Source organism: Poecile atricapillus, chromosome 2 (assembly GCF_030490865.1).
Source record: "Poecile atricapillus isolate bPoeAtr1 chromosome 2, bPoeAtr1.hap1, whole genome shotgun sequence".
Lineage (NCBI taxonomy): Eukaryota > Metazoa > Chordata > Aves > Passeriformes > Paridae > Poecile > Poecile atricapillus.
Window position 1 is genome coordinate 46,307,818 of NC_081250.1, and position 23,739 is coordinate 46,331,556.

At 35.2% G+C, this 23,739-nt stretch overlaps 1 protein-coding gene across 1 annotated transcript in view; it reads left to right on the forward strand.

Annotated features, from left to right (window-relative positions):
* Positions 1 to 23,739, forward strand: part of BBS9 (Bardet-Biedl syndrome 9) — a 281,935-nt gene that overhangs the window by 20,290 nt on the left and 237,906 nt on the right. The window contains exons 7-10 of the mRNA XM_058833781.1: positions 9,034 to 9,208; positions 12,908 to 12,992; positions 14,706 to 14,889; positions 15,897 to 16,026. Coding sequence (XP_058689764.1) covers positions 9,034 to 9,208; positions 12,908 to 12,992; positions 14,706 to 14,889; positions 15,897 to 16,026 — 574 coding nt within the window. The remainder of the gene's footprint in view (positions 1 to 9,033; positions 9,209 to 12,907; positions 12,993 to 14,705; positions 14,890 to 15,896; positions 16,027 to 23,739) is intronic.

Here is a 23,739-nt window from a genome sequence, read left to right on the forward strand (position 1 = left end):
TAAAGTTCTCTGCTTTGAGGACTGGTGAATGAGGTGCAGATTTCCTGAGCTGCTCTCTGAAGTGCTTAGGAAGTATGTGAATGATCACATGCTCTAGTAGGAGGACACCCTTTCCCAGGTGAGGACTGAGTTATGTGGTTGCTCTTCAGGGTGTGAGTGGTACATTAAGGTGTGTGTATAAATACTCCAAATACTTCCAGTTTTCCTTTTAATTTTTTAAATGTTTGTTTTCAATGTTAAATTTTTTTTCATCTTCTTAAGGGCTAAAGAAACAACATATTGATTGCTTACCAATGGGGGACACAATCTATTGGGTTGCTCTTGAACAGAATACTAATTTTATTTAGTGACAGGCAGAAATCATAGTTTAATAACTTTGCTTTCTTAGCTGCTGAATTCTTTTTGAATGGCGTTTACTTATAGATAATGGTTTTGCACTACAAAAGCACTGTTACTGCTTTATGTGATTCCACACACTTGCGTTATCTAATAATAAAGTAATAAGTGAATTAAATAATAAGTGAATTAAGTAAAATTAAGTGAAAGAAGTAATAAGTGAATTAACCACAATTTTCTATAACTCTTCAAAGGAGTTGATAAATGATTTAGTATTGGATCCTCTTAATAAGCACAGGCTTTGAAATTTACATTTTCATCTGAAACCTTAATGCCTTAAGTCAGCTTCCAGAGTAGTTCAGATTTATTAGAAGTTGTTTTGTGGATACTCTACCAATAAAAGCAGATAATAAAGCAATAGCAAAGGGAACGCAAAAAGAAAATACAGCTTTGACATGAAAACATTACAAGCAGAAAAGTGTGAAAATACCTTGAACCTATCTTTTTTCTCAGCAAATGGCCTTGAACTCATTTTACTTTTATTGTAGCACTGGCCTAGAGGCAAAGTATTTTGAGTGTTACAACAAAGAGGGTGCTATATGGAGGAATTTTTTTAATAATGAAATACAACATATGCATAAACCATGCAATCTTGTAACAGGAAACTTTGTGAGGAGGGTAGACTGTGTTTAACTTTTCTACAATTCTGCAAGAATAAATTTTATTAGGTGTTAGTCAGAAAAAAAATTATCAGCTGAGTTTTATGCTGTAAGGTTAAATGAATCTTATGACTATGTTTAAATACTGGAGCAGTATAAATTCAGACTTTGATTTACTGGGTAGTTGAGGAGCAGAATATTTAACTGTTACCTTCCTGTTAAATTGCTTCTGCATAAGAACAGATTTTTGGAAAGGTTTGGGCTTTAAAACTTTTCATGGAATAGATCTACTTCTAAATGATTTCTCACTCAACTTTGGAAAAGTGTTGTTTTGGTTTTTTTTCCTATTAATAATTGAGTTAGAACTTCTCTAAATTGAACAAGTGAATGGAAAAATAATCAAGGAAAATGTTCTCTGAATCTCTTACCATCCATTTCTTTTTACCCTCTTCAGCTCTTCTTAACAGTAATGACTGTAGCCTAATGATCACAGCTTAACTGAAATAAAAGTTCTCATTGCCTTCAGTGTGCCAGAATTTTGCCTCAATTATGAATTTCTAGATAAATCTCTTAACCAGAGATTTGTTTAAAAGAAGAACTATAGTTTAAATGAAGTAAAATCAATTGCAGAAATGCATAACTTTGCTTTGGGAGCAGTTGTATATGTAAGTGAAAGATTTGTTTTTCAAAACTTTGGTGAATTCTATATGACACTTTTTCTAATTTCCCGTATTGAAGTATGGTACCAAAAGCGTGCAGTGGTAGTATAAAATTTGTGTCTTGCTTGTGCTATGTCTTCTGCAGTGCTTCTGCCAAGAGTCAGTGCCAAGGCAGAACAATAATTACCTCATATGTTTTTAATACTACATGTATATTAATAATGACCCAATCCGTCTTTTGTCTTTTTGATGACATATTGTTGACTCATTTTAATTCATCGTCCTACTCTAATCTCCAAACTTTTCTTAGTGCTATTGCCTGACATTCTCTGGTTTCCTGTGAGTCAATTGTCTGAGATCACATCAGATGTTTTATTTCAGTTTAGAGATGCTGTCTCTAAAGTTTAGAAATACACTATATGTTATTACACTGTCTAATAAATAGTTCGACATGATGGATTTTCTGTTACTTCAAACCTTTGTACAGCTTTATTATTTACATATGTACTTTCTTATTTAAATGTTTCAGCATTTCATGTGAATGCATTTTTCTGTAAGATTTGTTTGCTGCCCCATAGTTTTTCCTCCAAAAGAATGCAGTTATAGTTTCTAATTATTTAGTTTATTTTGTCTTCTCAAAGGGTCTTTCAGAAGTGTGTGTATGTAGCTTTTGTTTATTTTTCTAATGCTCCATTACAAAAAAGTCTCCAACCTATAGGAATTTATTTGGAAAGTCACCAAACCCTTGTTAGTTGCTTTACCTAGAGGGCTGAAATGTATCTTGTACAAGATGTAATGCTTTATGCTAATTTTATTTTGGGTTATTATGTTTGGTACAAATCATTGCTATCAAAAATCAGTCTACTACATCATTGTGGTAGCTTAGTCTGTCCAAGTACCACACAGCTGCTCACTCACCTTCTCCCACTTCAACCCTCGTAGAATGGGGATGAGAATCAGAAAAAGGTGAAACCTGTGGGTTGAGACAAGAACAGTTCACAATTTGAAATAAAGTATGATAATAATGATAATAATAATAAAAATAACAGAGAAATAAAATCCAATAAAAACAAATAATGCACAGTACAGTTGTTCACCACCCACTGATTGATGCCCAGCCTGGCCCCAATCAGCGATCAACCCCTTTACAGCCAACTCTTCATTTGAGTGTTCTCAGTGTGTTTCCAACAGTCTTAAAATACAGGATTACAAATTGTTCCTGCTTGTTAAACCTGTGAAGTCTTTTCTGAGATTGCCAAGAAGGATGGTGATTTTTTTGATAGAGATGTAATTCACTGACTCATTTGGCCACAAATTAAGAGTTAAGCTTTTCTGTATGTTGGTTACTAGCCTAGGATATATATAGACAAATGACCTGAATGTGAAAAATGGCTGTTTCCTTGGTGTTTTTTAGCAAATTAAGTCAAGCCATTTATTTCTAATTTTTTTGGGGTATATTTGAAATTTCTTGAAGATATACTGGATATTGGACTTTCCTCTAATACACTGTACAGTAAACCCCCACTTTTGTGTTGTAAGCTTCTGGCCATCTGACTTTGTTATATGTATTCTCAATGAGCTCTTTGGATGTGACTGCAGTTTTTCTTGAGATCATTCTTCAGCACTTATCTTTAACAATTCTTCAGCTCAAAAAGTTAGTAAATAATCACACAGAAGGGGTAAAGTTGTAAGGTGCCCCTTGGAGGTCATCTAGTCCACAAACCCTTCTTGTCCCTAGCGGATATTACTTGGGGTTGTTTCCAGATGGCTTTTGAATATTTCCAGAGAGCGAGACTTCACAATCCCTCTTGGCAGACTGGTCCAGTGCTCAGCTGCAGCCTCACAGTAAAGAAGTTTTTCTTCGTGTTCAGGTGGAACTTCCTGTGTACATCAGTTTCTGCCTGCTGCCTCCCATACTATTGCTTGCCACCACTGAGAAGAATCTCAGTCCATCCTCTTGATGCTCCCCCTTCAGATACTTATAAACGTTGATGAGGGCTCCTCTCAATCATCTTCCTGAAGCTAAACAGGCTCAGCTCTCTCAGCCTGTCCTCATAGGAGAGATGACCTCATCCCTTTATCATCCTTGTTGCTCTCCCCTGGACCTGCTGCAGGAACTTCAAGTCTCTCTTGTACTGGGGATCCCAGAACTGGACACAGAACTCCAGATGTGGCCTCACCAGGGCTGAGTAGAGGGGCAGGATCACCTCCCTCAGCCCGCTGGAAATGCTCTTCCTAATGCATCCCCAGATAACACTGACATTTTTGGCCACAAGGGCATTCTGCTGGCTCATGGACTTCTTGCTGTTTACCTCAGATCCTTCTCCACAGAACTACTTAGACCAGAGATTCTGAGGAATTAGTTCCACAGAACTGCTTGGGCCAACTGTCTTGGACCCCTTGTCCCTCTGGGGACCCCACATACCCCTGGGATTTTTCGAGAAGGTCCCTGAAGAGGCCAAAGTTAGCTCTCCTGAAGTCCAGGGTTGTGATCCTACTCACTGACCTGCTTCTTCCTCAAAGGATACTAATGATCTCATGGTCACTGTAGCCAAGGCTGCCCCCAAACTTCATATCTCTAACCATACATTCTGCGTTTGTTAGTAAAGGTCCAGTAGCACACCTTTCCTAGTTGGCTCCTTCACTACCAGTGCCAGTGCTTTCCAAGAATCTCCTGGGTTGTTTATGCTTCACTGCGTGGTTCCTCCAGCAAATGTCTAGGTGGTTGAAGTCCTCCATGAGAACCAGGGCCTGTGAGACTACTTCTCCCTGTCTGTATAAGACCTCATCTGCTTCCTCCTCCCCTTCAGGCAGCCTGTAGCAATCCCCCACAACAGTGTCACTCTTATTAGTTTGCTCTTTAATCCTAACCCATAAGCTCTTGACTCACTCATCCTCCCTGAGACAGAGCTTCATACATCAAAGTGCTTTGGGAAGTGCTTAGCAGTCACGAAGCTTCTTAGTCTAAGGAGACTATGAAAGGAGAAGTAGGAGAAAAGATTGGGAATTTCACTGGGCTTTAAGAGTGGGATCATGTAGTTCTGTTTCATTGTAAGTTTTCAGGTCTGTTTTAAATGGAATTTTAAAGTTGATAGATTTATTTTATGATGGTGACTTAAGATCTTACTGATAACTTTTGAAAGTACCTAAAATATTGAAAAATAGGGTATGCATTCAACTTCATGTTCACTCAGTGAAAGGTCTGCTGTTAATTTATGATTGGCTAAAAACATCCAACTGATGTTTTTATCATCCTTTCAGGAATCCAACTGATGCCTGAACTATTCAGTCAAATGTTATTTACTTCGAAGGCCGACTGGTGAAGTACTTGTTTGTGGGAGATTTGCTAGTTCAGTAAGATATTCTGTAATATTTATAAAATATATGATAGGTATATAACTTCAGATGAGGGCAGAAGGGTTCACAGACTGGAATTCCTTCTACTTGCTTTAGAAAAAGTGTATGCCAGTGTTGTAATGCCTGTATGAATGCAAGGCTCTTAGAAGATTTCTGCAGCTTCTAGGGCCTGAAAAATAGTTACTGAAAAAGTTACAGCAACAAACAGAATCCAAAGGGAAGAATTTTACCATCTCTTCATGAATCATCATTATTCAGGCTACATCCATGCATACAGCCATTTTCAAGACCTCCTCTGTTTATGCTATCTATAATTAATCTTCTGCATTAAAACAAAGAACAACTTTGAATAACACTGCTTTCACAGCTGCCTGAACATTTTTACTGAGAGTATTTCTTACGCTAGGTGGAAGCATCCACTTTCAATTGTAGAAAAAAGTATTTTCTTCATATGAAGGTTGTGGTAAACAAATTTTTGTACTATAATCTGTTTAAGGGAAGAGACTTTACCTGTCATGTGTACACAGTGCCAATTACTATGTTTCTTTCAGTAGGAATTTTAATATGTTGGACGTTGCAGCTGTGATGCTTTGAGATCTTTCTACTCCATGCTGGTCTTACTCCCTTGAAACATACTGGTGTTTTTCCTAAGGGTCCTTCCACCACCTCTGGTTAGAAGGAGATTGAAAGGTCTCATTCCCAAGTAACATAATTTAACTGCGTTGTCTTCTGTGATAAGACTTGAATTAAGAACAAAGGAGCATATCACAAGTCTCTAAGGGATTAATTGTGTGAGTGAGGGCTGATTTGCCTTAGGAGATATTTCAATGTTTCAAGATTCTCTTTCCATCTGAAATCCTCCTTATGTTTTATGGCAGGCAGAAATCTACAAGAGGTTAGAATATAGTATGATGGGTGAGAGAACCAAGGGCATTTCTTTTTTCATGGCAGCTCTGTCTCCATGCTTTACTAGAACTTGACCAGGGAGGCTCCTTACAGGGAGTGCTGTTACAGAGAGAGCATCTCTTGTGGTGGGACTTATGAATATATTTTACTGCAATGCTTTAATATCCAGAATGGTTTAGTAGAATAAGGACTGAGTATTTTCCTTAAACACTTTCCTTAGTTTCTCTTAAAGTTCTTCCTATGCACTATTCTATTTATATTTCCTTCCCATTGGAGTGATTTTTCAATTCCAGCAGAAAAGCATCCAGTCAATGTCAGCTGGAACATGTATACTTTGTGCATCATTTAGGATGGGTACTTGCATTATCACTGAGTGATGCAGGGCAGTTTTCCTCTTTGCTTGTGTTCAGGGTGTTGGCAGTCAGATCCTCTGGCCTAGGATGAATGGCCACAGCTGAAGCTCTGAACTTTGATGCTTTCTGTAGAGCAGCCACCAGACCACCAAGCTAGTAAATTCAGAATTCTTTCTGAATGTACACTGATACATGCTTTCTGCACTGGGTTAGGGAGGAAATGGAAGACTTTTCTTTTGCTAGGCATACATTGTTTTAAGAACTGCTCAAGTTATTTTCAAATGTTTTTTCCATTCGTCAGACCTGATCCCTGAAGTTCTTTTCTCACAATTGCCCCAGATCTGCTTTGCTAAAGGAGCTATACTCAGAAGGAAATAGAATTTTCCAGAGTGGGTTTGAACTGGAGAAGTCTGTGTTCCCTTTGCTTGAGAAATTTCAGGGGCAAATTTCAATGATGAAGGAAAAGGAAAACATGCTTGTTTCAAGTCAGGACTGTGTGTGGGAATATATAGTTTAGGTGCATCACTTCACTGGTCAATTTTTTATCATATTAGGAAAGCATTTCCCATGTAACATTAAAGGGCTCTAAGGCTCCTGAGTGTGTTGTAAATGCCAGTTTACCTTTTAATTTTATTTCATTGATGCTTCCTTCCACACAAGACTCTTTTAGTGAGGCATTTGATTACCATTGAGAGAAGTTTTCTCTGCTGATGTCTTCAAAAACTCTGTAATTTTACAAAGTTTTTTCTGATTTCAACTTTATCCCACTTCAGTTTTCATTGCCTGATTTCTTGTGGTTCTCGGGCCCTGTGATTACATAATGTACATTCTATGAAAATTATTTGGTGCCAGAGGGGAAGCTCTGAGTACAGGAAATCATTAACATGCAAAAAAACTTGAGCTCCAAAATAGATTTAATTAGAAGCTTATTTCAAAGAACTACCACCTGCCTCTCATTTTGTCTTTGCATTAGCTCTGAAAATACATTGTGGCTTAAAAGTGAGATGTAAATATATTCATATTCTGCTAGAATAACAAAACTACAACACAACAGTAGCTAGACTTGTACTTCAAAGTAACACTTTCTGGCTAATGGACGTTCCTCCTGAGGTGCAAGCTGCTGAAACTATGTAGAGTACACTAAGTGATTCCATCTGATATGCAGAAAATACTGTGGTTTATATTTTCACTTTATAAATGTGTCACTGGCAAGGCCAACTGGCTGCAATAAGCTTTTTTGAAATGGTCATTTCTGGTTGAGTGTTTGGAGGACTGCATTTTTCAAAGTGAAACATAAAAACTCCATTCACTAGACATACATTAAAAACAAATGGCTGAAGGAAATAAGTTGACCTATAAATATCTAGGAAATAAGAGTTCATACACAATTTAATTTTCTTTAATTATGCTTTACATGTAATAGTTTGGATAACTGGAGTTTGACCCACTAGTACAAGCTAGTTAAAATCCAAATTTGAAAATTAGTGAGTGGGAACAACACGAATAAGATGTACAAGGTGGTGGGTATATTAAGAAGTGCTGCTGTGCTTTTAAAAGCCAAAGGAGATGAACAATGTTTTGCACTGTACATTTGTTGCTTTTCAGATATTGAATATTTGACTTTAGTTACCTTTATGAAACTGTAAGAATGAAGTTTTAGTCTATTTTTATTTTGCTTGACCTTCCTATGTTAGAAAACTTACTAAAGGATTGAGGGTGGAACTTAGTGAACAGACAATTTATTTGAGTCTTTCATGCATACAGAATAATTCCTGAGACAAAATAGAGTATTGTAATTGAGGTGAATAGACATTTTGAATTACATTTGAATAGACAATAGACATTCGAATATTTCATGTAATGTTTGCTAGATAAGAGCTTATCTATGAATTCAGGAGAGATGCTTCTTTCAGCTTAAGGAAGTGTTAGTCTTAATGGTATAGCTCTCTTTGAATGCCTAAAAAATATTGTTTGTATGAATTGTTACCCTTACATATGAAGTGCAAACTGCATAATCAGCTTCTGATCTCAGAAATCTTCTCAATGAGACTTTGAATTTAGATTGTTGTATTTGAGGCATGACAAGCCACGTCTTATGTCATGTCTTATGGATGCTGAATAATATATAAGGCTTGAAGTAATTTACTCCAACCTGAATTTTTTTATTTGATTTTTTTATACTTGCTAGTAATACAGAGTTGAACTTTGTTTGTTTTTTCTTTCCTTGAAGACAGAAAATGTGAGTGTAAAACATGGAAGACATTACCATTGTGTTATTTTCACAACAACACATATTTGTAGGATTTTCTGTTATGTTGCTTAAGTAGACTTGAAAGAACAGAATTGGTTATTTTAAACCACATTTGTTATGGCTACTTTTAAGTTATGGAAGCATTTAGGAACCAGAATAATTTGATGTTTTTGGGAATACTGAAACATTTCTTTAAACTGAAATTGTAATAGATATATCCTTAGGATTTTTGTTTTGAAATAAAATATCTTGCTGCCTTCTTTTTTTTTTTTTAACGTATTCTTAATGTTATTTGTCCCCACAATCTAGTTTGTTTATTTTAGAAAGTAAGCTTTTATCAAGGTTGGAATATTTAATGTTTTTCCTCATAGTGAACACTCCCATAAATGAAAATATACTTTTGTTAGAATTACTTACGAGTACAACTTTAATTTACTCACAGTTTTAGTATTAAAACTACACAAATAACATTGCTTTGTTTCCTTTGTATTTCTTTCTGTTGCTTCCCTCAGGTCGAGATTTGATCTGCATACAGTCCATGGATGGGATGCTCATGTTGTTTGAACAAGAAAGTTACGCTTTTGGCCGGTTTTTACCTGGTTTTCTTCTTCCTGGTCCCTTGGCTTATAGCTCTCGCACAGACTCTTTCATTACAGTGTCTTCTTGTCAGCAGGTTGAGAGTTACAAGTATGTGTTTGTGTTCAGTAATTATGGTACACTTTGGTGGTATCATTTACTAGGTAAACACACTGAAAGTAGTCTTGTTTAATTTTTAATGCCTTTACTGGAGTATCCAAAAGCAAGTAGTTGCAGGAAAGATGTTATATGTTGCTGAGTAATTACTGTCTCAGTACAGTCATAGAAGAAAGTGTGCTGTGAGTACTGAGGACTTTATGGTCCTATTTTATTTTTATAAAGGTAGTAAGTCTACTAGTTTATCAAGGCTGTGTTGCTCCCAAGTGCCAGTTTTTATCCCTGCTTCAGTTCAGTCTAGTCTGTGCTTTCAGCATTGGAACATGGATGAAACTCTTGTGAGCTATTTTAATTTGTGACCATATTAAGTTTATGGAAAGTAAAGACTGCACAAGACATTTTCACTCCCTCCAAGCACAGGGACTGTGTATTGTAAGGACAATCAGACACAAATCTAATAGAGAATAAGAAAGAGAATATGAATGATTTTTGAAAGACAGAAAAGGGAGCATTTATGTTTACTCTGGAGGAGCAGCTTAAATCCATGGGGCTCTCGATGCAATCACCATGTTGAGAGTTTATCAAATATCCATCTGTTTAGAATCAGATGGATGCTTGAGCAGTGGGACATTGTGGTGGATGTCTGCTGTGAAGCCTTTCTCAAACAAGACGTTTCCCTGTTTCAGACCCTTGTTCTCACAGAGGACTAATGTTAGGGTTATTGAATCTCTGTCCCTAGCAGTAAATTCGGGTGGGGTGGTGTTTGAAGCAGAGCTATTACCTGTGATAACAAAAATCCACACCCCCTAAAATAGATGAAAAAGTGTCAGAGCTGTCAGGCTTACAGAGCAGTAGTTGTTCACAGTTCTAACCAGCAGCCAAAGATGAGCGATGATGATACTGGAGCCAGTATTTCTTTAATATCTTCATCCTGGATAGAAGGACAAAGTACAAGTCCTGAAATTCAAGGACAATGTCAAATTTTTGGAAGTGGCTACTATAAAAAGGTTTGATGGGGCTGCCTTTCATGGAATCTCATGAGGCTGAAGGAATGGGCAAGTACCTTAAGGATTTTTTTCAGAGGTAATCATACATATTAAAGAAAATAAGAATGCCTCTTTTTATGAATAATGCCATGGGAATCTAATCTAGGGAATGTTAGTCAAACATGATGCTTTGTGTTTGACAGAACAGACCCTGTTCTGTCACCTGTAGTCCTCAAGCAATATTCTTTTTATTTTGCTGCTTAAGATTAATCAGATTATATGTATCATGAATTGTTTTCTTAAAACTGAGCAAGATATATGTGTCGCAAGTAAAAGTAATTTAATAGAAAATTCATAATTTTCCTAAGAATTTAGAATTAAAATTCTAATACAATATTAGAATAAAATTATAATATAATCTAATACTGGTGTCAAGGAATAAAGATATATTTTCTCCTTTAAAATGAATATCTCGTATGTTTAAATGATGTTCAGATTCTTGACCTTTACAAAAAATGTGCCTACAATTATTCATCAGTCTGTTACTAATTGAAAAGCATGCCATCCTTACTGTACTTACTGTAGGGATATAAACAAATTTTTCACTTGGTTATTGGTCTTAAGTGTCAAATGTTAGAACAGTAATGGAACTAATCTCTAGTGTGTGTTTGAAATATTAGAACATTAGAACAGAGTTAAGTAATCCTTTTAAAGTGAAGGAAACAGATATGCTAAGGAGAGAAGAGGTTATTTTTATGGTATTGAATAAAAAATACAACAGTTCTATCTAGTGTTTTTAGCAGAACAAGTTACTAAACTTCAAATTATCCATCTTCTTATAGCTCTTAGAGACTTCATTTGAAAGCAATTTTTACTGTGTTGAACCTGAATTCTTTCAAGATCTAAAAGCAAAATGCCTCTTATATGCTTGATGTGTTAGCTAAATTGAAAGTTTGTGTTGGTCATCTGTGGCTTGAGTTTTTTTTTATGAAAGACCATATACATCTAGCTGGTACTTAAATATTGCTGTTTGATGTGAGCTTTATTTGAAACCTCCATATTAGGTCTCTGATTAGTAAATAAAACGTTAAGGTGCTTTCCAAGACTCAGTATAAAATATGGTGAAGAGAAAATTTTGTTAGGTCAGGATCCTTCTGGCTCCCTTCCAACTCAACTTATTCAGTGATTCTGTAATTCTGTGAATCTGCAACTTCTCTTATAAATGTGTTAAACTGAATAAGGGAAGTAAATTCATTCATACAGAGGACAGTTAAAGATATCCTAGTTGTACTAAAAGTAGCTATCTCAATATTATTTACTAGGTCATAGCATTCACCTTAAACAATTAGATTTCTTACTCAAAGTACATAGTTTACTTTTGTAAGTAAAACAATTTTAGAAACTAAAATCCTTCAGTAGCAAGCAGAGTGTCACTGGTTAGGATTGGAATGGACCTCTGGAGAACATCTTGGCAAGCCCCCTGCAGACAGGGTCGCCTTGAGCGAGTGACACTGGAATGTCCAGGTAGGCTGTGACTCTCTACAGGGAGGGAGACTCCATGACTCCCTGGTCAGCCTATTCCACTGCTCTGCCTCCCTCAATGTAAAGAAGTTTTTCGTCGTGTTGAGATGTAACTTCTTGTGTTCTAATATATGGCCATTACACCTTGTCCCTTTGTTGCACCACAGTACACGCATGAAATGTAAGGAATATTGTTGTCATTTTAAATCTCCAACTTTGACAATGAAGAAAAATATGTACTGCTATCTTAGATTGAATTGGAACATTCAGAATTGTGTTGGTTTAAGCTTAGGAACTGATGGCACTCCATGACTTCAAGAATTAAGTGCTGTCTTTTTGGATAAGTTTAAGTTTGGTCTTATTCTATTGTTTATTTCACTTATATAGAAGCCTTCAGTATTCCACAGGTTATCTATGTGTATATACAAAAAATGGGGTAGATCAGTGAGTTACGATACCAGCACAAATTCAGGAAACAGTTACAGAAGAGTCAATGAGGACAGAATTTGAACAGTGAGGATTGCATAGGTGTAAAGAGGACAAATAAATGTGCAGAGCTTTTATGGCAGTTGATATAGTTCAAACGTCTACATTGCCAATTTTTCTCAGTATGGTTTGTTGGCAGTTAAAATAATAAAACGCCACAAATATTCCAGCTTTTGCTAAATGTGCCACCTACTGATTCCAGTTTACTGCAGTCTCCTAGATTGGAGACACTTAGTTTACTTAACGGAGGTGGTTGCAAGTTGCACTATTAGATGGAGCAGATTGTATTTCTGAGTGGTTTTGGAAGTTTTTTAAAAGCTTAATAAGTTCAAAAAATTGTAATTTTTTTATTAGAATTCGAATTGCACAGCTTGATAATTTATTTTTTCAATCTTTGTGGTCAGTACATCTATCTACTAATATTTAGACTGTTGAATTAATTTTAATTCCTCATAAAATCTGAATAGAAATGCTTGTTTTAATTTCTACCTTTACACTTAGCTGCTATCTTACACTGATAGTAGTCTTAACATCTTTGCTGACAGTAGACATGTTGCAGTAGGCTTTCTAACCATCCTTTTAGACTGTGATTTTACCATGTATGTATAATCAGAATTATATTTTATTTTTTACTCAATGTAGAGGTATTAGTTACAAAGATATATTTTTTTTTTTAATATTTTTAAACTGCCTGTAACAGATACCAAGTGCTGGCATTTGCAACAGATGCTGATGAAAGACAAGACACAGAACAGCAAAAACTCAGTTCTGGAAAAAGACTTCTGGTAAAACCTGTTTATTTTACATACCCTCTATGAACACTGCACACATATTGAAATGACTGATGCTAAGTAACAAATGGAAACATTGTCTGCTGACAAAGGACCTGATCCAATTTCTGCTAAGGGCAATGGAAAGACTCCAGTAGATTTCTCTTAAGGTTTCTTTGGGCTTCAGTTGTTTAAGGTTGGGCCTTAAAACTTGCTGTTGTTCTAGTGAGACAAGAAAAACTACTGCGGTGGAAATAACTATTTCCAAGGCAGTCTTTGTAATACAGAACATACAGGGGTAAAATACATAAATAGGTATACCTGAATTATTGCTCATGTGGTTAAATGAAGTCTGATTGTGACTTTGTATTGTAGAAAATGAATCTCATTCTCCTTGAGGAATCCTTTGTACTTAGAGAAAAATTCACAGTGAAATGTTTCCATAAATAGTGTCCTGAACTCTTTTTGTCAAAAACCTGTGGATTCAAAAGTCTTCTGGAGGTCTCTGTCACTATTTAGTTTAGTATTTGAGCTACCTCCTCTTAATAGGAAGAGAATTTAATTTTTGTGGTCCTGCAGTAGAGTTGCTTGTCTGCTAAATGCACCGCATATATAAAATGCTTGATTCATCATATTTCAGGCTCAACAGTAAAATATTGGGAGAGCATCTTCCTTTCTCTGGCTAATTTTAGAATTTTTCAAACACAGAAATCTGAATCTTAGACTGAATCTTACATATAGAAGTGGGAGAAGGTAATTTATAAATAAAAAACCCCTGGAGACTTATCAGATATACTGCAAATGGAACAGTTTTTAATCTAAAACGTGAAGCATGCATGGAAACAAACATAATAAGCTGGGTTTTCCCCTTTAACTTTTAAAATGGAATTTCTAGTTTCATATATCAGATGTGCCAGGATATTCTATGCTCTTTAAGCAAAATCATTAATACTGTTCATATAGGAATTGCTGACAGTTGAACTTTGATATATTTTTAACGCAAAATTCTAAATTTCTGTTTAACCAGCTTGGCAGAAGTCAAAAGCATTTTTTGCATTAGTTGGAATTTATCAGAGGAGCTGAAGAAACAAATCAATGATATGTGTCAATAAGCAGTAGTATTGTTTAAAGACAGGTGAGGCAGGATTTCTAAGTAGTTGTTTATTATATCAATGTATGTAGTTGGAGAAGTAAACAAACTATGACATACACAAGCATTCTTCAGGTTAAAGGGTGTACATGAATGACTGGAAGCATAAATATTGGCTTACACACCTAAAATGTTTGTCTAGTTTTCCATTTACATATATTGGTAGAATAAGTTGTCACCATTTGCTCTTTATCCTTTTCCTTAATAACCAAGGACATGCATGGAGGCAAATGAAAATTATTCTAAATATCTATTCTTGGATTAATTAGTTAAAGTATAAAGCATTTCCATTTTGAATGGGATGTGTATTTTAAATTCTAAATGTACTTAACTGAACTGCATAGCAAACAATTAATGACATATTAAAAAAAAGACATTTTTGAGTCACATTAAGGAAAGTTACTGACTGCCGACTGCCCTAAGGATAAGAGGATAATTCTTATCCAGAAAAAGACCTTGATTTTGCTTTTCTGTCTATGTAAATGATATGTAATTTGACTGGCTCTGAGCCTTCTCAATGTTTTGTCTTTAATATGTGGTTGTCATTTGATTTCTGGAGCATGCTTTTTCTTTTGAAGGTGGATTGGGTTTTAAACATTGGAGAGCAAGCACTGGATATATGCGTTGTCTCATTTAATCAGGGAGTTTCTTCTGTTTTTGTGCTTGGTGAGAGAAACTTCTTTTGCCTTAAGGATAATGGGCAAATACGATTCATGAAAAAACTTGATTACAATCCGAGTTGCTTCATTCCTTACTGTTCAGGTTTGTAAAAGGAAGCTTTAACTTGGTTAAATTTTTTTTTTTCAATCACTGAATAAATAATTTTTTATGAATAAGCAGGTTGGGTGGGGCATTGTGCAACCTGGTCTAGTGGAAGGTGTTCCTGCCTGTGTTAGTGGGGGCTGAGATTACATGATCTTTAAGGTCCGTTCTAACCCAAGACATTCTATGATTCTGTGAGTCTATGATCTGTAGAATCATGGAGGTACTTGTCTGGTGCCCACGCTATCAAAGCATCAAACACAGAAGAATGACAGTCTTTGGAAGAGTAAACTTGTGTTTGAGGACCTTCTGTTTGAGGACCTTTTGATTTATGAACTTATGATACTTAGAGATTCTTAAAAAAATCAAAGTTTATTGTTATTAAATTGGTGGAAACAACTTAGATACTTGTTGAGAATTATAGACTCTTAATACATATTCTCTTTTAATGTTTCAAAAACTATCTGATAAATTTTTGACAGTATGTCTCCTTTTGAACTTAAAATATCATTTTAATCTTCAGAAATTTGATCTTAGCAGTCTTCACATTTTATGCTTTCTGTTTTGAATTATACTATAAATACACCCTATAAATGCATACACATTTAATTGGTATTCACAAAATAAAGAATTAATGAATAGTGTAAGTAGCAGATATTTAATCAATGTGTATTTTGTCGTATCTATCCTGGCATGCCAACATGGCCATTATGAGTCTTTGTTTGTCATGTTTTAAATTACCAAAAAAGGCTGGCCAGAACCTTAGCAAGTTGTGGCATATGTTGTGTAATATGCAATTGAAATTGGTATCCACAATCACATATCACATATGTCCTTGGTTAGTGTCAATGTAACTTTCCTAACTTTTGATAATTTATAATAAATTAATTTATAACAACTAATGGTTTAAAAATAAAAGAAAATATAACTATATAAGGCTCAAAGAAAAATACTGGCTAGTGAAAAATCTTTCATCTTAAAATTGTTTTTTTTTTATCTTTGAACAGTGCGAGAAGGAACAATAAACACTTTAATTGCAAACCACAGTAAAATGTTGAATGTTTATCAAGATGTTACATTGAAATGGGCCACTCAACTTCCCTGCATTCCTGTATCAGTAAAAGTAGCCAATTTTCAGTAAGTAACTAGTTAAAGTTTACTTTTTACTTAGATTAATCTCTGGTTGTGTAATTTGCTTCTAGATCCTAACAAACAGTTCTGAGGTATGTAGCAAATAAGTTAACATTTAAAAGGAAAATTCTAAGTTTTTCCTTTGTTTTGTAAAATGTTCATTTCATTAATGAGTATACTAGAACAATACTAGAATTGCTCTATTGTGCTTTAGGTTTTCTGGTTTTTTAGAGTGAAGTTTGAACCTGGAGTCTCATAGCTCCAGCCCAGTAGCTTCTTTTTGAAAAGAATGAAAAGTGTGGTTGTGCAATCTGGCAAGGTCCTTCCCTGAGACAGGAAAATAGGGAATCTCACTGAAAATCTGTTCTTCATTAAGCATTTAAGAGCATATGCATTCCAGAGATGGTTTGTTGGAATGGATTATTAAAATCCAGTGTTAAATTATGGAAATTAAGGAACTGTTTAAATTGCCAAGGGCTGCACTGCAACAGACCAAAACTTTTTGTAAAAGAAGCATAAGAGATCAGGGGAAAAGTGGTTGGGTAGAGGATTGGGTGAAGAGAAAGTAGGATGTGTTTACAACTTGTGCTGTAACTGTCACTGAAATAAGCAAACTACAAAAAGGCTCAGACAGTGTTTTTATACAATCCAATTTAGGCCTGTACTGTGTGGCCCCAGAGCTGGGCTGGGTGCTGGTTGCTCAGTGCCTATGACCATAGGGGATGCAGTAAGAATATCCTTGTCACGTAGAACTGATCCTCAGCAGGCTGGTGGCTGCTGAGCCAACATACACTGCATTGCTAAACATTTCATCATAAGTCAAGCATTTTACCTCCAAACAAATGGAAATAGAACATCTGACTAACTAGCTTTGCTGAGTTGTGCTGAGTAATCTGAGGGATGTTTGTGTTTTGTTTGTTACTAATAGATACCTAATTTAAAAAAAAAAATATTCATAATTTATGTTTTTTTAGACTCTGGAGAGAGTTGGGCTGGCTTTCATCCAACAGGTCTTAACAAGTGAAATATAATGAAGAGTCTCAGTGGGCCACTTAATATAACCAGAAGTTAATTATGCAGGATATGACAGTACAGCTTTTGAAGTATGGAAAAAACACTTGTATTACAAAAATTTGAAAATAAACATTGATGTTTGCAATAGCAGATTGTACTAATATTTGTATATACAATTACTTGTTTGGAAACCCATTATATTGAATCATCTGTTCCAATAATGTGTCTAAAATGTTTATGCAGATTCTGCCTGTTCCCTGTGAACTTCAGCACTCAGCAGTTTGATATTAGGGTGAAATCTGAGAGCCTAAAATCTGTCCCAGCTCTATTTGCCAGTTAGATTCGGGATTCCCATAGACCTACAAATGTCAGGTTTTGACTTGGGGTTGTGTTCTTTAGCAGGTTGAGAGACAGCAATCCAGTTATGCAAACCTCTTTATTCAGGTACTGATAAACAAAGGAGCATCTGTGTGCTTACACCCAATGGCCTGAGAGGCAGGGAGAGGTCCAGGGCTGTATGTTTCTGAGCTATACTTTTACCCATCTGTTGGAAGATATGCAGTATGCTTGTACTTCTGGCGTTAAAAAGAATAAATGAGCTAAAGAGCAAAACTGTAGTAAAGCCTGTAGATATAGTAATTTGGCTTAAACAGAGCATATGTGTTTTTTCTGTTTTTTAAAAATATTTTGAAAGAGAATTCCTTGTGTGTCAATGTGATAATGAGTTTCTAGTACTCAGGAGAAACCTGTCTTAATTTGGGCCCCTGAGCACAGTACTACTGTAACATAAATAATATTAAGGACTTTAATAAGCATAAAGTTGTTAATCCTACACTGCTGAAAGATTGAAGTGCCTTAAATATGATGTATGCCAATTAATTACTTTCTTCACTTTTATTGCAATAATACTTACAAAGTAAATGGAGCATTCTGAAACAGTTGTCTCTACAGTTTATTTGTATGTTCATTTACATGGTCATTTGTATTTTCTCCTTAAGGCATAATGTCTGTTACTTCTAATGTGTGACTCTAGCTTGCTGGATAAGAAAAATGCTATTAGAAGCTATTTTATGTAAATCCCTTAGGGCAGGAGTAGTGATTGCCTCACAAAAGCAACTTGTGATTCCCTCCTTATTATTTATGAATTGATTTTTCCTTTTATAATAACATGTAATACAGTATTTATCTATTGCAATACCTGTATGTAGATAATAATATACTACAACATACAAGATCAAATTCCAATACAAGCTGCTTGATTTCCATCACATTTTCAGAAACATGGAAGAAAAAATAGAATCAAGGAGAAGCAGTTACTTGGAACATTTTTAGGTATTTCTGCACTCTAAAAGTTATGTATTTTGAAGCTGTTAAACTTTTTGCCTTCTGTTAAAAGCTGAATGCTCTCTGTCAGGATGTCAAAAATTTGCTATAAAAGCTTGTGACCAGAAACTTGAACCACAGGCAAAACTTTGTGTGTTTATCTTACTCTGGGTTTTCCCTGAGTATCTCTATAACTAGTCACTGAACTGGAAGTTCATTTCTAGTAATTGTTATAGAAGTTTGTCCCTTATTTTGTTGGAAGTTTATATTCTGGTTCTCTTGATGTATATTAGTCACTCTTTCTGACATATTTGTAATGTCAAGGGGACTCCTACATACTTCACACTGCCTGGATTGCTTCAGAAGTGTAACCACTTACACTGACAATTTAAATTAATTTGAACTGCTTAGGTCTCTGTCTCAGCACAAATTTGTCTTCCCTTGGATAAGCCTGCTTGAACATTTATATTTTTGCTTGCCCAGGGTTGTTATCATTCAAGTTATGGCTGTTCAAACACATTCTCACTGAAGCTGAAGCTCTTGAAGAAAATGTTTTAGGTGTTCTGTCTGAGTTGATTAAAAACCCTCAAACATCCCCCCACCAGATCTAGAAAAAGCATTTTCCAAACCTTTCTAGAGTGGTTTGAAGAGAAGCTATCCATATGCTGCAATTGAAACAGCTGAAATATGGGAGAGTTACACAAAGGAATTACAAGAATTCCTACTCTGTTCAAAATTTCAGTGTTGAAATAGTAGTTGTAAGGAGCAGTATTTGCTTGCTATCCATCATAATTATGTAAGTATCTTCATAGAATTGACTTTAAAGTCCATTCTCTTTTTTCCTGCTCTTGAGTTTCCATTTTTTTTGTTTCATGAGAGGCCTCTTTTCTAAGACCTTTGTACCTCCACATCTCCTCTGCAAAGGAAGTCTCATGAGCAGTATCTCTTACACTTATGGATTATAAATACCATGAATTTGTCACTGATTGGTGCTTCTTGAGATGTGTTAAGATTTCTCTGTCTCTTTTGTTCTCTTCTCACATCCCATCACAAGTCATATTTGCTTTCTGTGTCTGAATTATTCTGTCTCCATGTGCTTGACCATAAAAGGTCCTTGGAGTGGATTATAATACCTAGACAACTACTTTTCTATTTATTTGACAGTTGGCAGAGCTGTTTCTAAGAGTACATCTTTTAATGGCTGATTGATTGCATTGAATATTAGTTACCCTGTCCTGGTTGGCCTGAAACTAGAACATGATGTTAAGGTGCATTGTCTGAAGCAAAATAGCTTGTGTTGCCAGCCTTTGGGATATTTCTACCACAAACATCTGAAATGCAAGTATGGGTTGAGTTAAAACACATAGACAGAGTATTATATGTACACTTACATTAAGTTTGGATATAGTCTTGGGAAAGGGGTTTCTGTTTTGATTGCTACCATGTTATGAACCTATGTTTTGCCATAGGAAAGCATGAAGCCTTCAAACTGGAGACATGTTTTTTTCTTCTGAACATTTCTAAAGTTCACTACTCTGTACTTAGTTCTTGATTTTGTTTGTATACAGTCTTCAAGTTATATCTGATAAGCCTGTGAATGCTGAAAGGTAGCCTGACTTTTTCTTTTCAAATGAAACAGAATGCAAACTTGCTCAAATACCTCTTTTCTTCAAATCAGTGTTTTATGATGTCTCTAATTTTGGTTATTTGTGCTTTTGACTGTCCACGGAGAAGTTAAGTCTGGTGGTATCCATATGGCAAAAAAATGTTGATTTCATGTGGAATTTATCAGTAGGCACAGTTGTAAGAGGAAACCAGCCTCAGAGTTTAGGGGATATGTTGTGGGATATTTCTTCCATCTCTATTCTACTGGGGACTCCTAGTATTTTAGGCACAAGTTTATCAGCAAATGCAATGTTTGAATGAAGGATATTTTCCCCTTTAACCACATTAGAATTTGGTTAGTAATACCCAAAAGAAAAAATTTAGAGTCACTGTAGTGAGGCAGAGATTTGTGAGTTTGTGTTTGGGGTAAGTCACCTGTTCTGAATGTGGTAAACTGATTTCATTTCCCACATTTGTGACCCATTACTTCAAAACTTGTGTCTTTATATAAACCGTTGTACATGCTGTTGTCCTGTGCAGGGCCAGGAGTTGGACTCAGTGTTCCTTGTGGGTCCCTTCCAGCTCAGTATATTCTGTGATTCTGTAGTGCTTGTCTATAGGTAACTGGATGCTTATGCTTTGCATATGTAGTGCCTCTTGTTTTTAGGAGCTACATCTGAAAATTAGAATACGGTAACCAATTTTGTTTTGTGATCATTTGTATGCACCTCCATATCTATGAGCAGGACATGGAAGAAAGATTCTTAAAAGAATAGACCACATAATGATGCATGTGCCTTGTAAAATGTGAAGTTGCTTTTATTATCTGGGGTTGACAGGTATGGGCAAGTTGATGAAAGCAGCTAGAATATTTGCTTTCACTTTCATTTATTTGACAGATAAATATAATTTTACTTGGTAGTGGAACAGCGTGTTTTCTGAAGAGGTAATATAAAGAAGTCTGGAAAGGCATTTTTATGTGGAAGTAATTTATCACCTCCAAAGAATTAGAATTTCTGAGTTTCTTAAAATATTAAATTTCCAGCACTCAACCTTTTAGCTTGAGTTAAGCTAGTAAATAGACTTTCATTATTTGAGATGGGGAAAAAAAAATTCTTATTTAAACAAAAGTAGCTGTTGAAAAGTCAGGAAATAAAGTGGACTTTATACGTTCAAGATGACAAGCAGGGTTACTTAGCAAGCTTTATCCACACTTCAGCTCTTTATGAACTTTAAGTCTGCCTAGATTTATTTGGAACAGTGATCCCATAAATATATCACAGGGTTCCACAGAATCACCACTGGTTCTGTTTTGTTCACTTTGCAGTCAAGAAGTGATTTCTATCTGTGAATTGCTAATACTGCTTCTCCAAGAATGACCTCTGCAGTCTTGACTGTTGGGGCCATGCCTCAACTTCTAAAATTGGTATGTGAATCATGAGCCCATTATGACTGTGTCAGATAGTAATATATTAATCAGGCATCTCTTAAAACCTGCTACCCGTAGGCTATTGGTGTTAGTTTTTTAACATATGCAGTTCTGTATTCGATTTTGCTGAATTAGAAACTAATTTTATTACCTTAAGGTTGCATTGTGTAGTCTGAGATGCAGGAAGTACTGAAGCTTACTGAATCATTGAAAAATTATTGATTTAACTTGCTATAGTAGTGTCCAATTTTCTTACTACTTATAAGACAAAATAAGGGAAATCATTACATCTAAAATTTGTAATGGTATTCTTGTATGAGTCCTTCCCCTTGCATGAATAATACAGAAGCAGAGACTATTTGACTAATGAAGGGACTGAAATTTAATTTTCTATGAAATCATTTTAATAAATGTTTGAATTTAGAAGAATATTAAAATCTGCAATCAATTTGTAAGTGAGAAAGTATTGGCCTGGTTCAAACAGGAGCTTGAAATTAGAACTTTTTTCCCAGCACACAATTGTAGTATGTTGGGTAGTTGGATGAACGTGGTTTATGTAGCTGGGCTCTCCAAATAGTAGAAAGACAACAGGAATTGAATTTAACTGGAAAAAACATGGAGAAATATTGTAGTTGAATTAAGTATATAAAGTGTAAAAGTGCAACCACATATATGATAATAGTGGGTGGAGTCAAAATAAAACTCCCCTAATTGAATTTTTTAGCTATCCAGATGCTTGAAAATACTTTGTTCTTCATTCCAGCCCATCTGTTATTCCTTATTATAACTGACATAACCACAGCTACCACAACTGTTAAAGAATCACTGTATAAAAATGGCAAAACTTACATATAAACCCAGCAAAACATAGCACTTACTACACAGTTTTATGGAAAGAAAACTGCAGGAATGAAACTTTATAGTTTGTTGAAAGATTTTCCCTTTCTGTATAGTAGTACTGCAATAGAGGCAATGCTAGTTATGACATAGGTATGAACTATTCAGTTATTTACACGTATATATATAAATTTTTATTTGAGTGTTCTGTAAGAACATTGCCTGATCTGAGAAGTTAAATGCAGAGATCTCTAGATTCTTTCTACTTAAACATAATTGCATTTTAAAGGAATATTTTTATGGAAAAAAAGAAAAAAAAGATTGCATCTGTTTTTCTCATTGCTGATTTGCCACCAGTTTTTTGAGAGATGGCAGTAGAAAATATGACCCTTTTCAAAGGTCTTTTGAAAATATGTGTATCCTAGCCACAAAAATGAATGCGATTGTATTTTTTTTACTTTAGTAGGATTTTGATCCTGAAAAAAAAGTAGACGTGCCACATACTATGTCCAGCATATACTGGGATTCAGGATGGGCTTTTCTAGCAAGCTAGCTTCAAATGGTGTTTACTCTATGATGCTAAGCACATGACCATATTGCCAGCTCCCCTAATTTTATTGCATGTAACTTATTTGCTTTTTCAAAAACCTCCTTTTTACAGTCATATGATTTTGTAAGGGTTTCATGTTTAGAATAACACTTAAAATATTCCTGCCTTCATGGTTCTAGAGAAAACCGTAAAAGTGGAAATTCTCAAGAACAAGAATGCAAGTAACTTCCCTCCAGTATTTTATATAAGATCCTTGCATTTAAACAAATATCATGTTTGGTTTTTTTCTGGCTAACCCACTATTTGTCTATGCCAGTTGTTGTGCCAGTTGTTGTGACATAGCTTGTATCAGACTCTGAACTCTCAGTCTTGGAGCTAGTTATTGAGCAGTGGGTTGGAGTTTATGGATGTATTCTGACACTCTACTCATGAAAGTGCTGGATGTCTTGTTTGAAAAACAGTTTTATAAAAAGTTTCAGTCTGTTGATTTTGAATGTCTTATTATGCTATTAACCTGAAAGACTTTTTTTGTACAAGGAGGAGCACATGGGACATTTATGCCAAGCTGTGGAACTGAGAGGCAGTAACTAGTAACAAGGTGCTAGAGATGCTTTGAAAAAACAGTATTGTTCTTCACCAGACAGGGCGAGGGCACAATTATAAATATTATTAAAAGTAATAGTAGAAAATGTATACACTTTTTTCTTACTGAAATGCTGGTGAATTTTGAAACTTTCAGGCAGCTGTGAGGAAAAAGATGTAAATTAATTTGAGTTGAATGTTTTAAAAGTTATGTAATTCTTCAAACTTTCAGAATAAATCTGTTTTAAAGACACATTATGGTTATTCTTGTTAACCTTTTTATAATCTGTACATAGTCTAATTTTCCTTGTGTACCTCCCAGTATTATCTTAGAGAAACTGTTAGGAATAAACTTTACCTAAAATGATAAACTTAGTAG